The 13,365-nt window shown below is 49.6% G+C and overlaps 5 protein-coding genes across 5 annotated transcripts; 1 reads left to right on the forward strand and 4 right to left on the reverse strand.

The window, feature by feature from the left end:
• Nucleotides 1–93: 93 nt before the first annotated feature.
• On the forward strand, nt 94–1,661 carry PV10_01588 (uncharacterized protein). The gene is made up of 2 exons (XM_016365813.1): nt 94–668; nt 723–1,661. The coding sequence occupies exons 1-2, from the start codon at nt 620–622 to the stop codon at nt 1,148–1,150; spliced, it is 477 nt and encodes a 158-aa protein (XP_016229462.1). The 5' UTR covers nt 94–619; the 3' UTR covers nt 1,151–1,661.
• Nucleotides 1,522–2,759, reverse strand: PV10_01589 (uncharacterized protein; the record flags this gene model as incomplete). The annotated part of the gene is made up of 4 exons (XM_016365814.1): nt 1,522–2,000; nt 2,130–2,211; nt 2,394–2,427; nt 2,546–2,759. 4 exons carry the CDS (start codon nt 2,757–2,759, stop codon nt 1,902–1,904), a joined length of 429 nt encoding a protein of 142 aa, XP_016229463.1. The 3' UTR covers nt 1,522–1,901.
• Nucleotides 2,760–3,336: 577 nt separating this feature from the next.
• On the reverse strand, nt 3,337–5,091 carry PV10_01590 (uncharacterized protein; the record flags this gene model as incomplete). The annotated part of the gene is made up of 7 exons (XM_016365815.1): nt 3,337–3,795; nt 3,855–3,936; nt 3,990–4,076; nt 4,125–4,353; nt 4,413–4,597; nt 4,664–4,986; nt 5,065–5,091. The coding sequence occupies 7 exons, from the start codon at nt 5,089–5,091 to the stop codon at nt 3,337–3,339; spliced, it is 1,392 nt and encodes a 463-aa protein (XP_016229464.1).
• A 27-nt stretch (nt 5,092–5,118) lies between these two features.
• PV10_01591 (uncharacterized protein) lies at nt 5,119–8,299 on the reverse strand (the record flags this gene model as incomplete). The annotated part of the gene is made up of 3 exons (XM_016365816.1): nt 5,119–7,184; nt 7,234–7,954; nt 8,001–8,299. 3 exons carry the CDS (start codon nt 8,297–8,299, stop codon nt 5,931–5,933), a joined length of 2,274 nt encoding a protein of 757 aa, XP_016229465.1. The 3' UTR covers nt 5,119–5,930.
• Nucleotides 8,300–10,233: 1,934 nt separating this feature from the next.
• PV10_01592 (uncharacterized protein) lies at nt 10,234–11,832 on the reverse strand (the record flags this gene model as incomplete). Its single annotated transcript, XM_016365817.1, has 3 exons — nt 10,234–11,249; nt 11,322–11,599; nt 11,651–11,832. 3 exons carry the CDS (start codon nt 11,830–11,832, stop codon nt 10,234–10,236), a joined length of 1,476 nt encoding a protein of 491 aa, XP_016229466.1.
• Nucleotides 11,833–13,365: the final 1,533 nt, after the last annotated feature.

Below are 13,365 nucleotides of genomic sequence, written 5' to 3' on the forward strand. Positions count from 1 at the left end.
GCCTCGCGCTAACCACTCACAAAGCTCCTACTTTAGAAAACCTTGACCGTAGGTGTGCCTCGTACCTTTCCCGTTGGCGTTGGCGTTGGCGTTGGCGTTTCCAGCTTCGTGCCTACTTCACCTCCTCGCCCTCCCACGTCGGATTCGGACTAAGCAACCTTGCCCACCTTCCTACTGTCCACCCGCATAGAAAAAAACATCACACTACAAATTATGGCTCAACCCATTCTCAAAGCCTTCCCACGTTCAACCTCATCCCTCAGCCCCGTCTAACACGGGACTGAAGGCTCTTGACTCACTCTTGCGCGCTACCGCAACCAAACCACCATCACCATCACCATGGGTCCTCTTTGACTTCATCTTCATCTACCCTCCTGCCTCTCTGCCTCTCTGCCTCTCTGTCCTCGACTACCTCCTCGTCTCCCATCAAACGCCCTTGGAACAACACCTTGAGAGTCTTTTACATTCATTTCATCACCGTATCGCAGTAATCCTCCACTCATTTTCCGTCCCTCTGCCCTCATCGGTGTGCAAGTTTGAAAGGGACTTTAATCCTCCCTGTACCAGACCTTGAGTTCGGCTTTCATAAGTTTGACAAAAAGAAACTGCGGTCTCAATCATGGCGAAGCAGTACTCCATGACCTCTCGCAGCGGATCTGATAACCAGCGTACGTACCCACCGGTCCCCGAGTCATTCTGAACCCCGGCTAACCAGCTTCCAGGTTATGGATCGAAAGGCGAGAGGCTCGTTGCCGGCATTGTCCCGGTCTCCTCTGATCGAAGCCGCGTCCTACTCATCCAGTCCACCCGACGAAATGGCTGGGTCCTGCCTAAAGGCGGCTGGGAGTTGGACGAAGCCACAGCATCCGCAGCTGCGTGTCGAGAAGCCTGGGAAGAGGCCGGCATTATATGCAACGTCGACAAAGATTTAGGACACATCGCCGATACCAGACCCACTGGCGCATTATCCAAAAACGCCCCCAAGGCGAGCTACCACTTCTTTGAAGCCACCGTCACCGAGGAACGAGCAGAATGGCCTGAAAAGGACAAACGTACTAGACAGTGGTTCACCTATACTCAAGCCGTCCAACACCTCACCACCCGTCCGGAACTCTTGGAGGCCTTGAAGAGGAGTTCACTCAAGAGGTGATACATAGTATATACGGCGCCTAGGGCTCCCTTTGGACCCTTGCCATGCCGTTTTCCTAGCGCCTCTTCGACTTGCCTGTCATTCATCCAAAGGCATTGATAGAGCATCTGGGCCATGCAAGAGCATCCCAAACTCGTTCTCGTCCCGAAAACGACAGAACAGTGATAGATCATAATAGATCATCAACATAGGTGCCATGGCGGCATCGTCCAACGTGACAATGTAAGACTCTTGTAGGTGCCCCCATCGTGTGTCATGGTCACCCCGCAATCGGTTTCTTGTTCGAACCACGACGCTAGAGATACATACATACTGACACGAGTCGTAATCGACATGTATGCTCATCTAAAAACCTTCATGACAAGCATTCAGGTAGGCATAGAATGCACAACAGGTATTACATGATGATGGATTTCTGTCGAAGACAGCAGAGATATGTTAGATAGAGTAGCGTGACCGCGTCCAACTCGAGATAGTGTGCTATGTACAGAGAATTGAGTCTTGAGTCTGAGTCTTTGGCGCCGATTGTCCTCCACATACATCATCCTGCATGCAAAAGTCGCCAGTGTCAAGTACACATGATGGACCCCGCCGTGCCGTGGGACAATCCATGACCATTTATTGTGACTTGTTTTGTGTTTTTCTTTGGCGAGACTGCCACATGGATTTGGGTTTTTACTGCTTCTTGATACATCTCGTCTTGGTATCTCTGTTCTGCTTTCCTCGCCTTGTTCTCTCCATCGTTTCTTCACTAATGTTCCAAGTCAACGGGGAAGTTGCCCGCCTCACGCTGGTCGTTCCATCGCTGCACCCAGCCACTGGGGCAGAGCGAGCGATACGCAAGGTAGAACTGTGTACATTGCCACACGTCAGCCTAGAATTCGGAACCCATGGGGTAATGATATCTGATTCTTCCACGCGATTTTCCACCTTCTTTTCGACATCATAGCTCAAGCTCTCAGGGGAGGGGAATATTCACCTGTCTGCAGGGCTTAAAGTCCTCGCCCTTGGCCAGGATGCATTTATGGTAGTCGACGTAGTTTTGCCAGCAGTGCTTGGTCCTAGTGGAGAGGGAAGAAAACGTTAGTAAGAGTGGCGTTCTGGTCGGAAGTATGTCCAAAAAGATTGCTGGGCGTCTCGTGCATCATCAATCGAAGCTTCAAGCCCTTTGAATCGAGGGTTCAGGCAAGCTTAAGGTGATCGAAAGGAATTGCGAGGGGGATCTTGTCGGTCGTCCACGTACTGATTCTGGTTGGGGAATCGGGCGTCGTAGCCAGCTAGAACAGAAAAAAAAGAAACATGTTAGCCTGCCATTCTTCTCCATTTCTCAATCTTCCTCTTGTCGCTGAAGAGCCTGCGCTCTCCAGCTCTTATTCATGAAGGTTGCTCTCGTACCAGTCACGAACTTGAAAGGCTTGGTGACGTTTCCACCGAGCTCTTCTGGGTCGGGAGGGGTGATCTCGTGCATGACGGCGGTGGTAAGGGGACGGATACTGCGGCGGTAGCTGTACGAGGGTGAGGGCGGAGGTGGAATTTCTAGAGACTGCTTCAATAGCAACAGAGGTCGTAGTAATGAAGCTCCAAAAGCGTCCAGTAACAAGAGGTCCATTACTGGTGGTCTGAGGCTCGGAGGTTGCTCACGCTGCCAAGACTTTTCGAAGCAAGCTAGGCTGTATTTGGATGTTGATGCTGCCGCCCTATCATGGCCCCTCCCTCACTGTGGTATCAATATTGCTTCAGCCTTCCCTACCCATTTTCAATGCGACGTTTCGAGGGAAAGCCTTTTCTGATCCTATGAAAGGCCAACGAAATAGCTATCAAGCTCAGGTAATGAGATACTTCAACTCTCTTGCATCAGAAATCCTGTAAGTCATTTCTTTCAATCAATTGGTCTCAGAATATGTACTGAGCATGTAAAATAGCACCTTGCATCTCCTTGGTAAAATAAAATATACGTCGCGAGTAGCAGCTGCAACTAACACTAAGTCGCCTACAGAGCTCTAGAAATCACTCCTATACACTCTCTCCAGGGCACTCACATGGCACTCCAAGATCACACGGATGAATTCAGAGGGTTGTTCCAGGTCACGCCAATGGATACTACTTTGCTTCGCTCCGTAGGATCACGATGATGGCAAGTCCATGCCCTAGGTAGAAATCTCAATATTCTTCTGCTCCTGATTGAGCTATAGTGAGGTCTGTATTGTTCCTGCTGCGTCTCCACGGGACCACTCATCAAACTTTTCCTTCGCATCTCGAAGAACGTCAAATCCTAGCAAGGATTTCTGATATGCAGCATCTCCCCAGTTGAATTTGCAAGCTCCTTGCCACTGAGTCGCGGGGAGACTGGCCAAGTCTCTGTCGCGAGCAATCTGTTCCTCTCCGTCGTGCAGATGATAAAAGTGTCGGGTGAGAACGGCACCAGCAACGTTGACTCGAGTTCTCTTTTTTCGAAGATCCTCATACAAGTGGAACAATCCCGTCAGTTGGGCAACTCGCTGTCCAGGGATTTCCGAGATGCCTTTTTGTTGCAGCTCATTCAGGAGCAGTCCAATAATTGCTCCATCCTCGACGGCCATCGCAGCTCCTTGGCCTTGGTACGGCAGGGTAGGATGAGTGGCATCCCCTAGGAGGGCAATGGGCCCCTAGGTTCCCATTGTGTCAGCTCCATATCACACAAGCAGTTGTAAGCGACGCAACATACCTTCGTCCACTTGTCAAGCGCCTCGAAATGCAACAGCTTCCATTTCAAGGCTGTTTTCAAACAGGAAATGATGATATTGAGGCTAAAGACAAAGTCAGTTCATGACTCCCCAACTTTTGCAAGGAAGTTCCGTACGCAGGATCCCAACCCTCGAAGTTTGCTGCCATTTCTTCCACACTGCCAGGCGAGGTCCGAACACCTTCAGGAAGATCATCCGCACACCTGCGCAATTATCAGCATCCTCATCTTCAGTCGCAATATTCGACTCACAATAATACCAAGTTGTACTCTGACTTGTTTCTCAAAGGGTAGAAGACTGCATGGCGTCCCGGGCCCAGCCAAACTTGTACGTTGGACTTGTCCAGAAGTTTGTCCACTCTTTCGTCCTTGAAGGCCTCAAGCTGTGCTCGAGTAAAGGTTCCCCGGTAGGCCAGATCTCCGGTCTCCAATGGCGCAAACGGCCTTCCCAGCACATGCTCACGAAGACCTGACCAAAGGCCTAAATTCCACGTTATTAGCTTCGCTCGCTCGCTCGCATTGGCTAGAAGGGGAATGTACCATCTGCGCCGATAACGACATCTGCCTTCAAGGTGCTACCATCTGCCAGATTTACAGTCTGGTAGCCAAGCGATGCCCCAGTCCCAGTTTCTACACTGACAACTTCGGCATTCGTCATGATGTTGGCGTCGAGAGATCGGGCGGCGTCGAGAAGCACATTTTGGTAATCGCCTCTGTGTACAGCCCTATTTCAAGTGAATGACGTTAGCTATGTCTTTAGGGGCATCTAGGAGGCAATTTGAATGACTTACAGCCACTGAGAACCATATTCTGTTTCCATCCGTTTTCCCATAGGCTTTTCGACAATGTCTTCGCCAGTCTTGTACCTCTTCAAGGTGAATCCGTCAACCGAGTACGCTCCAGCTTGTTTCAACTTTTCCCGAAGGCCAAACTCATCCATCACCCGACACGCATTGGGTGGAATATGAATGCCAGCGCCGACTGTGAGGATCTCCGGTGCTCTTTCAACCACTGTCACCGCCAGCGGGGGGTTCGCCCGCCGACAAGCGATGGCACATGACAACCCCCCGATCCCTGCGCCCACAACGACAATATGGAGTCTAGGAGCCAGCTTCTGAGGATATGCCATTATGTTAGAGTATGTTTGTATGATTCCTCAACTTTCGTGACAGACGGTTGGCCCTTTACTTACAGAAGTCTCGACCGTCTTGCCCGTCATCTTGGCGTTTTCCTAATGAACCATGCATGGAACTTGAGGTGCGTCTAGTCGGTTATTTCTACGGAATACTGAACACATTTCCACATCTTTGAGTGCTTGAAACACTCCTAGACGGATAAGAGCAACGCAAGGTGAAGGAGTGACCATGTTGGAGTTCCATCCACGTGACATGACTTGATGTCTTGTTCCGTTTCCTCGTTCCGACTGATGATATGCAGAAAGATATCCACATCTGTGTCTAGTATCTTGAGTGCAGTGCCCCAGTTTGACGGGTGCTCCAGGTGGCCGTGTGACTCTTTTTTGCTGTCATTTGCTACACCTGGTCTATCCCGTGCGTCCACCCACCACGACGGATTGACTAGTGCCTGCTGGCAAGACAACCGTACAGAACCCTGGCATTTTTTGTGTCAATTATCACAATTTGATGGGTCGAGCTAAGACCCTTCACCCCAAGTCCCGCTCAAGTTGTGTGGGGAGGTACTTTGACACTTGAATCTGCATCCGGGGTCGATGTGGTGTAAAGAAGTGGAATCTGGTACCCCATTTCCTCACTGCCAGTCCAAGTGTTCGCTTCCTCCGAGAGATAACCCCATATCTGCTCTCTTGGTGGGTATTGCGCAGCTGTGCCCCTTCTGTCATCTTGCAACACTTGCTTCGCTCCCTCATAGGATGTGATGAGCCGTGAAAGGCGTTCTGCTGGATGCCCAGAGACCTCTTGTTCTTTTGGTTACTCCGAATGACTGACCGCCGCTATGATGATGCCATACTCAGCTAGAGATCCGTGTATGATCGAAACGGGTTTGATGCAATAGATCTTGGGTCCAGGGCCCAACGTTTGTTCAACCGCCAGGTACGTCGATGTTAGGCCACCAAAGATCGTCGAACGCCAAAGCAGGATCGCCTGGAATGAGAAGAGGATTGAACTCGAAGAATGAAGAATTAGGGAAATGGCCAAAGGCATTGGTCGGTTGAAAATCCCCTCCGGCCAAGTGTTCAGAACCTTCGCTACCACAGTAAGGCGGAATGTTAAAATTGTTCCATGAAAGAGAACCCATATCATGATCGGCGGAGGTCTGGTAGCCCTGGGGTGGGCGTGCACCTGAGAATGAGTTGAAACTCGCCTCATCAGCAGACACATTCGTCGGTGGTGCTTTGGAGGCGAGATGGGCGAATCCTAGTCGGTTGAGAATACCTGGTGTGCTAGTGAACTTTTTCCATAGACGCTTCGAAGAGCGGCAGTGCAAATACATCTGGAGTAGACCCAGACCTTTTCCAATTACTTGTCGAGCATTCTCGGCATCGGCGAAAAGTTTCTTGTCGGCCTGTCCATATCTTCCTTGGACTTTCAGGCTGTGGACATAGACCAAGAATAGGGCGGAGAGTGCTGAAGATAGGAAGATGTTAAGCAAGGGCTGATGTTTCTGGTAGAGGTCTTGATTTTCGTTCATGTCGATGATGTGGTTGACGTTATCAGTTGCCAGCTGTGTCAGCTGTCGGACGCGCTTGGAGTGAGCCCGAGCATGTCGAGGAGAGAACAGTAGAGGGCGAAAGATGACAATTTTAAACTGATTCGCGCGAAGATAGAGCATGGACCGCACAAATTGTGTGCCTCGATCCAGGCTGGAGTTTGAAGCCATGCTAGCGGCTTCGTCGGCCACGGATTCTGAGCCCAAGACCAGGTCTCTCGGCAGGCTGTCCTGCCAACGACGGACCTGAAAATCCATATAGTCAAAGTCTTCATCCTTGATCTGTGGTTTTAAACGGCCACTACCATCGATTATAGATGCCCAAGCAGGCGGGCCAATTCGAGCATAAGCGGTCATCGCTTTGAGGTACGGTGGTAGTGTCTCCTGAGGAAGATCGATGTCGCTCTCTTTGAGCGTGAATGGAAGCCCAGCGTTGAAATTGAGTTGTCGGTCAAGAAAGGTGCACGTCGCCAAGACCACAAGGACCTTAGTTCGCTCAGCAGGCACAGGATATCGTTGAAGAAGGACTGGCTTCTGATGGAGACCCGACTCAAGCATCAAGCGAGCGGCGTTTGCGATGTACCGAGATGCCAGGCGATGATCATCTTGGAATGAGTGATAAAAGGCCTAGCAGTATGTTAGTGAAGAACCAGGATCTGATGAAGGTGCCGCGTACAGTTAGAATAAGTAAAATCTGACCAGGAAGCGAAAAGGCCCTAGCCATCAGCTGGCTCGCAACTGCAGATTCGAGAGTTTCGTAGATAGCTCGGGCCATGGAGCTTGCGCCGCCACCTTCAGCTAGTAAACCAATGGCTAACACCATTTTCAAATGTACCACGTCTATGATTTGGAGAGAATGCTGATCGCCCAAATCGATTGCTGCATTTTCGCGGGACAGCCATAGCAGTTGCGAGATGCTCTCGAGCCATTCGACTTCTAGCAAAGGGTGGAGAACTCCAAGACACTCATTGTAGGCGCGGATCAGTCGAAGCGCATCATCCAAGGTCATCTGTGGCAGAGGCATGGACGCCTGAGTAGCCGCCAATGGAGAGCATTCGAACTGTGCGCCATCAAACCCGTCTGCATCCTCGTCCGAGGTCATCGACCCTATCAGATTCTGGTCTTGTTGAGCGGTTGTAGCTTTGTCCGCGCCGGACTGCTCGAAAATCATTCGTGCAATTCCGAAACTGAAGTTGGCACTGGTTGGACCTGCAAATACGGGAGAGGTTGCTTGGACCGAATTCGGCATGTCTTCCTCTGCTTCTTCACTGCCTCGATCATGGGAAGTCGCCATGTCTTCGACGGCGTGGTCGTGGTCCGCATCTCCCCGCCTTTGCTCGAGTCTCGCCACTTTCTGTTGGAGCGATGACACGAGTTCTGTCAGTTCCGCGATACCTCTGGGATTTGGTCAGCTTCACGACATTCATGAACACAAAGACCTACACTTGTTTCGCGGTCGAGTATTGCGAACTCGGACTCTGTGGAGGTAGACGCTCCGACTCTCTGCCCGAATTTGTATAGTTGCAAGTCATCGACCGTCTTCGGCACAATCCACAGGGAACTGTGCCGTCACATCGGGTTTTGCGTCTCTTGCAAGCCTCGCATGCCCGACCAATGTAGACAGCTCTCTTGCGATCCGCAGCATCCTTGGCTCTTGAACGTCTGTGAGGCTTCTGCAATCTCTCTGTTGACTCGGTCTGTATATCAGACCGGACCTTTTCTTCGTTTGCAGTTTGATTCATTTGGGCAAAGTTGACACTATCATGAGTGCAACAATTAATGTGCTAAGTCAGCGACGTCGGAGGATCTATGAAGAGGAGTACGCCAAGGTGCCCTAGAAATAGGCGCTATTTTATGCGGTTGTCAAGGTTGGATCCAGGCTTCAGCAGGGTCCCGAGGTCCCTGTCAATTCACCTGACCAATCGTGCCAACTACGAAGAGGCGCTTTACCTCACGGACTGTGGGGTTGATCGCTTTTACTCGTGTGCAAAATCTACAGAACGCCCCAGATTAGGCACACCAGAACGCTTTGGAGTCAGCATCTCCCTGACTTCTCGATATTTGGAATGTCCCCTGTCCTCGAGTTCAATGTAACTCCGTGGTTCGTATGATCCTACCATTTCAAATTACTAGTTCCCTCCTGGGAGTGCCTCTTTGTTCACCTGCTCCAAAGTTCGTGATGTCTCATGGGAGGGGCCAATCTCCAAATATTTGAGATCGGACATGATTTTCTGGCGCAATTTTCTTCCTTTGACCATACTTATGAGAGAGTAGAGATCGTTTTTCGATGCAGTACAAGTGCGACTCTACAGCATTACTCTCCACGCAAGGTGGGGATCTTACCGACCCCATGCAAGACAAATACTTCCCTGCTCATGGGGTCATGACTTCAATTGCCTTTCTAGCCGCATTCCGTGATTTCGGAACGTGGCTCTAGGCGAAACGGACCCTGCGTAGCATGATCTCACAAGAAATTCAGCCTTGCCAGCCTTGCCAGCCTCTCACTCTCGTAGAGACATAGGTGCGAGCCATTGATAGAAGATAATGCTTACACGCATCAATGTGACAATATTGGTGGGATTCCAATACGCAATGACATTCACCGAGTTTCAATCTTATACCATCTGTTGACATGTTGACACATGATGTTCAGAATTTGTACGTCGATTGCCTTAAACAATCGACTATTTCGAGCCTGCGGCCAAGTTTGTTAAATACTTTAGTACACAAGTACAATAGGTATGGGATTTCAAGGCTACTATATGAGACTTAAACAACATCCCGGTCTGAGAAGGTCTAAGACCTTATGTTGATTATGTGTGCAAATCACCCTCCTCCATAACCGTCGCTCGGAAAACCCTATCCGTCCTCCTGTGTCAAGTTGTCTAATTGGAAGTAAGGATGTTGGCCCCAGCCAGGCGTCAATTAATCGACTTTTTCTCCTCATTCCACAGTTTTCCGACCGGGGAACCTCCAAGGCTCGTCAGAAGCCTCGTTAAAATATATTCTATCCTCGTGGAGGATGGGGTCCCGGGGTAACATATTTTGCATATTCCGTATTCATTCTAGCAGCTTGATGCCTTGTTCCGACGACTCTGTCCGAAGCCGCCACCGGAGGCTATGCAATGTTATGAGCCCAAGAGTAATGTCAAATACAGAGTTGGCTCACTGTATGACTCAGGGGCTCAAAATCTAGAATGTGTATCGCGTCCAGAAAGTGACAGACCGAACCGCAATTAGTGCTATGGACGTTCACATTCTAAGATCGATCCATTGAGGGTTCGTACAATGGTAGGACTGTCTCTGCATGCATCATAGTTGAGTGCTTTGTATGTCTCCTACTGCCAAAGTTCTTATTCCATGGTTCAAAAGCAATCTTGATGTGAGATAATCGATGCAAGGTCTACACTGAAGATTCCATCACCGTGTTTTGTTCGCCTCGTTAGCTCGTGGAAAAGACACCGGGCATTCATTCAATAGAAAGGAATGTTGTGTGGAACAAATTACGTCTTAAACTTTCTCTGGTTTGCTTGCGCAAATTTGATCTCTGAATGCGAGTGTCTGTTATTCTCCACTTGAGAGTCTCGACTTTGTCAGCATATCGCCAACGCTCTATTACATATAGCCATTGCCAATTGTACCTCCACAGCTAATGAGCTTCCGGCCAGAGTTGCGTCTAGTATGTAAAGCGGAACGTAGGATGGTCATCGCCCAGGTTGTTTAACTCTTCCTCTGGAAGGCTATAGCGATCATCTCGTCCACCCGCGTTCCGAATACGATTCTCGCGCCAGATGAGGAAAAAGAACGCCGTAGCACATATTATGCAGAACCAAACCATGCCGAGACCAAGACCGAATCCGAGAGGGTATTCGGGTGCCTGAGAGTTCAAGTAGATATTCGAGGCGATGATACCGCCGATGTTGCCGAAACCGAGTTGCATGCCCGAGGAAATGCCAGACTTGTAGGATCCTGAAACATTATTGCTCAACCAGGCGATAATGGTGGGCTGCACGACGAAGCCACCGCCGAGACAACAGAAGACGGCGAAGTATCGAACCCCCACAGCCACTGAATGCATGTTGAGCAAAATGATATAGCCGATCGAGGTGAGAAGTCCACCTGCCAGAACAATGCCGAATCGATGATTCAAGTAGTCAGCAACAAAAGAAGACGTAAAAGCACAGGTCATGCCAAAAATCCAAACTGGAATCGACATAACCTGGGCTTTGATCGATGTCCAGCCGAGCTGCCTGAGAATAGTGGGAATGAAGAAGGAGCCTGCATAGCTCGTGACGACGATACCCATGTACATCCCAATTCCAAGGTAAATCTTGACGTCGCCAAAGATACGCTTTGCCGTTCCTTTGGTCCATTGGCTCATGGTAGCGCCTTTTCTGTCGTCCGCAACTCTTTGCAAGACGACATTCCGCTCTTCTTCGTTGAGGAATTTGGCGCGATCAGGCCAGTCGGGCACGAGGAAGAATGCCAAGATACCGATCAAGAACGACGCGATTCCTTCGAGGATGAAGATCCAACGCCACCCACTATAGCCACGAACCCCATCGAGATGGGCAATGGCATAGGCTAGAAGCCCGGAGAAAGCGCCGGAGATGATGGCTCCGCAGAAAAGAAAACTGACTCGCCACTGTAGTTCTTTGCGACGGTAATAGGTCGACATGATGTAGATTTGGGCTGGGTACAAGGTTAGCAAGGAATGGTTCAAGCCTCACGATTTCGAGGTTGGAGTTTAGTAATAGTACTTACCAGGAAATAAGCCTGCCTCAAAAACACCAATGAGAACTCGACATACAACTAGACCGGCGAATGAAGCGGTGACGCCCTGGAGCGTGGTGACGAGACTCCATCCGCAGCAGATTATAGGCAGGAAGAGGGATGGTCGAAGTCTCTTTAGCAAGACATTGCTAGGCGCTTCGAGCAGGATATAAGGGATGAAGAACAGAAACAATACAATGTTCCAGTCGTTGCCTTTCATGTTCAGATCGGCCTCCAGACCTTGGATGCGAGCATTGCCAATGTTGATTCTAAGATGTGTGAGCAAAACTATGCCGTGCGTTTCGACTGACAAGCCTCACCGATCAATGAACGCGCAAAGCTGGAGAAGCAGGAAGATGGGCAGGATACGCCTATCAACCTTGCGCATGGTCTTTTTCTCAAGAGCAGGGTCGATCACAAACTCATTGTTGTCCTTTTCGACACTGGACGCCTCGAGTTGTTGGACGTAGTCGACCTCGCCGCCCGCATCCTTTGATCCCATTGTGAAAATCGGGCCAAGATCTCTTGAGGACCAAATTTCTGAGCCGTTGCAAATTTGATATTAATCTCGACTTCGAGCGAAAGAGCCACAGGTTCTCGTTTCTGGTCGCGTTGATAAACTGAATTCCAGTGCTGTGAAGCAGGTGCACCTCTTATTTAAGGATCGCTGGTCTCATCCACCGGAGGCATCTTGTAGTCTGGACACTTGGCGCGTAATCTGATAGCCCACGTGAACCCTTACATTCCCCAGCATTGACTCCGGAACTCCATGAAATCTGAATTTGGCCCCGAGATGTATAGCAGATTTGAAATGAAAACGTGAAAAGTGAACGTGTGGAGTACATTATCCCCAGGCCGTCACGGGCTGGGGAATTGTGGGGACTGTGATGGTGGTCGGAATGGTGGTGCCTCGTTCCGAAAATTTGGCACTAATTAGTCACTTTGGGTCTGTGGGCTCCAAGAAGAGCAAAAGTCAGTACTTTGGTCTCTGGCCTGGAGAACCCGAAGTGGTTGTAATACTGACTGTTTGGCTAGACTGCTGGGCAGGGGTCATCGATTAGTGGTCGCTGAACGCAAATTCCACGTCGCGGACCCCGCGGCCACCATCTCGGAATCAATTGAAAAAGCCCGCCCAATGAATGAAATCTACGAGTATTAATAGGCCCAAGTAGCCAAGCTTCCACTTTGTCTCCGAGATATGTTCTATGCCCCAGTGAATACTTTATCCCTACTGCTTTCTCTCATGTCGTCAATGGTTGCCTCAGACCTGCTAGATACTGGGCTGATGAGAATTAATCACAGCTGCCCTTGTCAAAGATGAGGTGAAATGAGTTGCTTGGGCTTCCTCGATGCTATGGGGGAAGCCCATCTATCTATAGTCAAACGTATGACTCTCTCTACAGTGTACAGGAGGCTGGGAGATGATACCATCCCTTGTACAAAGATGTTGTACCAAGGTGTTGGCGATTGGCAGCCCTGAATAGCAACATATGCTTTATGGAAACAACCTCCGGCTGGGAGATGGTCCAAGGGGAGATGAAATTCCGTGATCCACTAGGATGTATACCTGGTGCAGCTACCTGTACTTGTCTTCTCTTCGGCAATATCAGACCTAATCAAGAGTTCCCCCCATATTCATATCAAACAAATATCTCGATGCCTACACTCACATTGAAGCTTTATTCAGTATTCAGTTTGAGAAAAGACAATACACATATTTTCACACATTTCATCCTGTGACCGGAGTTAAGAGTCACAGGCATTCAGATCATGAGGAAGCATCAACATGACGACTAAGGATGTACCTTTTGGCAATGACTATCATGGGATCCCAACGAACTAGGACATCCTAAAGAACAAATTCAATTCCCCTCTATATCATATGTGGACTCCGAGTCAGGGTTCTTCACCGCTGGCGATTGTAGGCACATTCTCCATTTCATAGTAGAGGTCAGCGCGACTACCATGGCGTCAGAGAGCCGCGGCAAAGCATAAAACTCTTACAGCATGTCTTTTCTAGAGATACGTCGTTGAC

The sequence above is a fragment of the Exophiala mesophila genome (genome assembly GCF_000836275.1).
Source record: "Exophiala mesophila strain CBS 40295 unplaced genomic scaffold supercont1.1, whole genome shotgun sequence".
NCBI classification, from domain to species: domain Eukaryota; kingdom Fungi; phylum Ascomycota; class Eurotiomycetes; order Chaetothyriales; family Herpotrichiellaceae; genus Exophiala; species Exophiala mesophila.

Coding starts and splice junctions, on each gene's coding strand:
- PV10_01588 (XM_016365813.1), top strand. CDS start 620: ATGGCGAAGCAGTACTCCATGACCTCTCGCAGCGGATCTGATAACCAG. Junction 669..722: donor CAGCGGATCTGATAACCAGC/GTACGTACCCAC, acceptor ACCAGCTTCCAG/GTTATGGATCGAAAGGCGAG.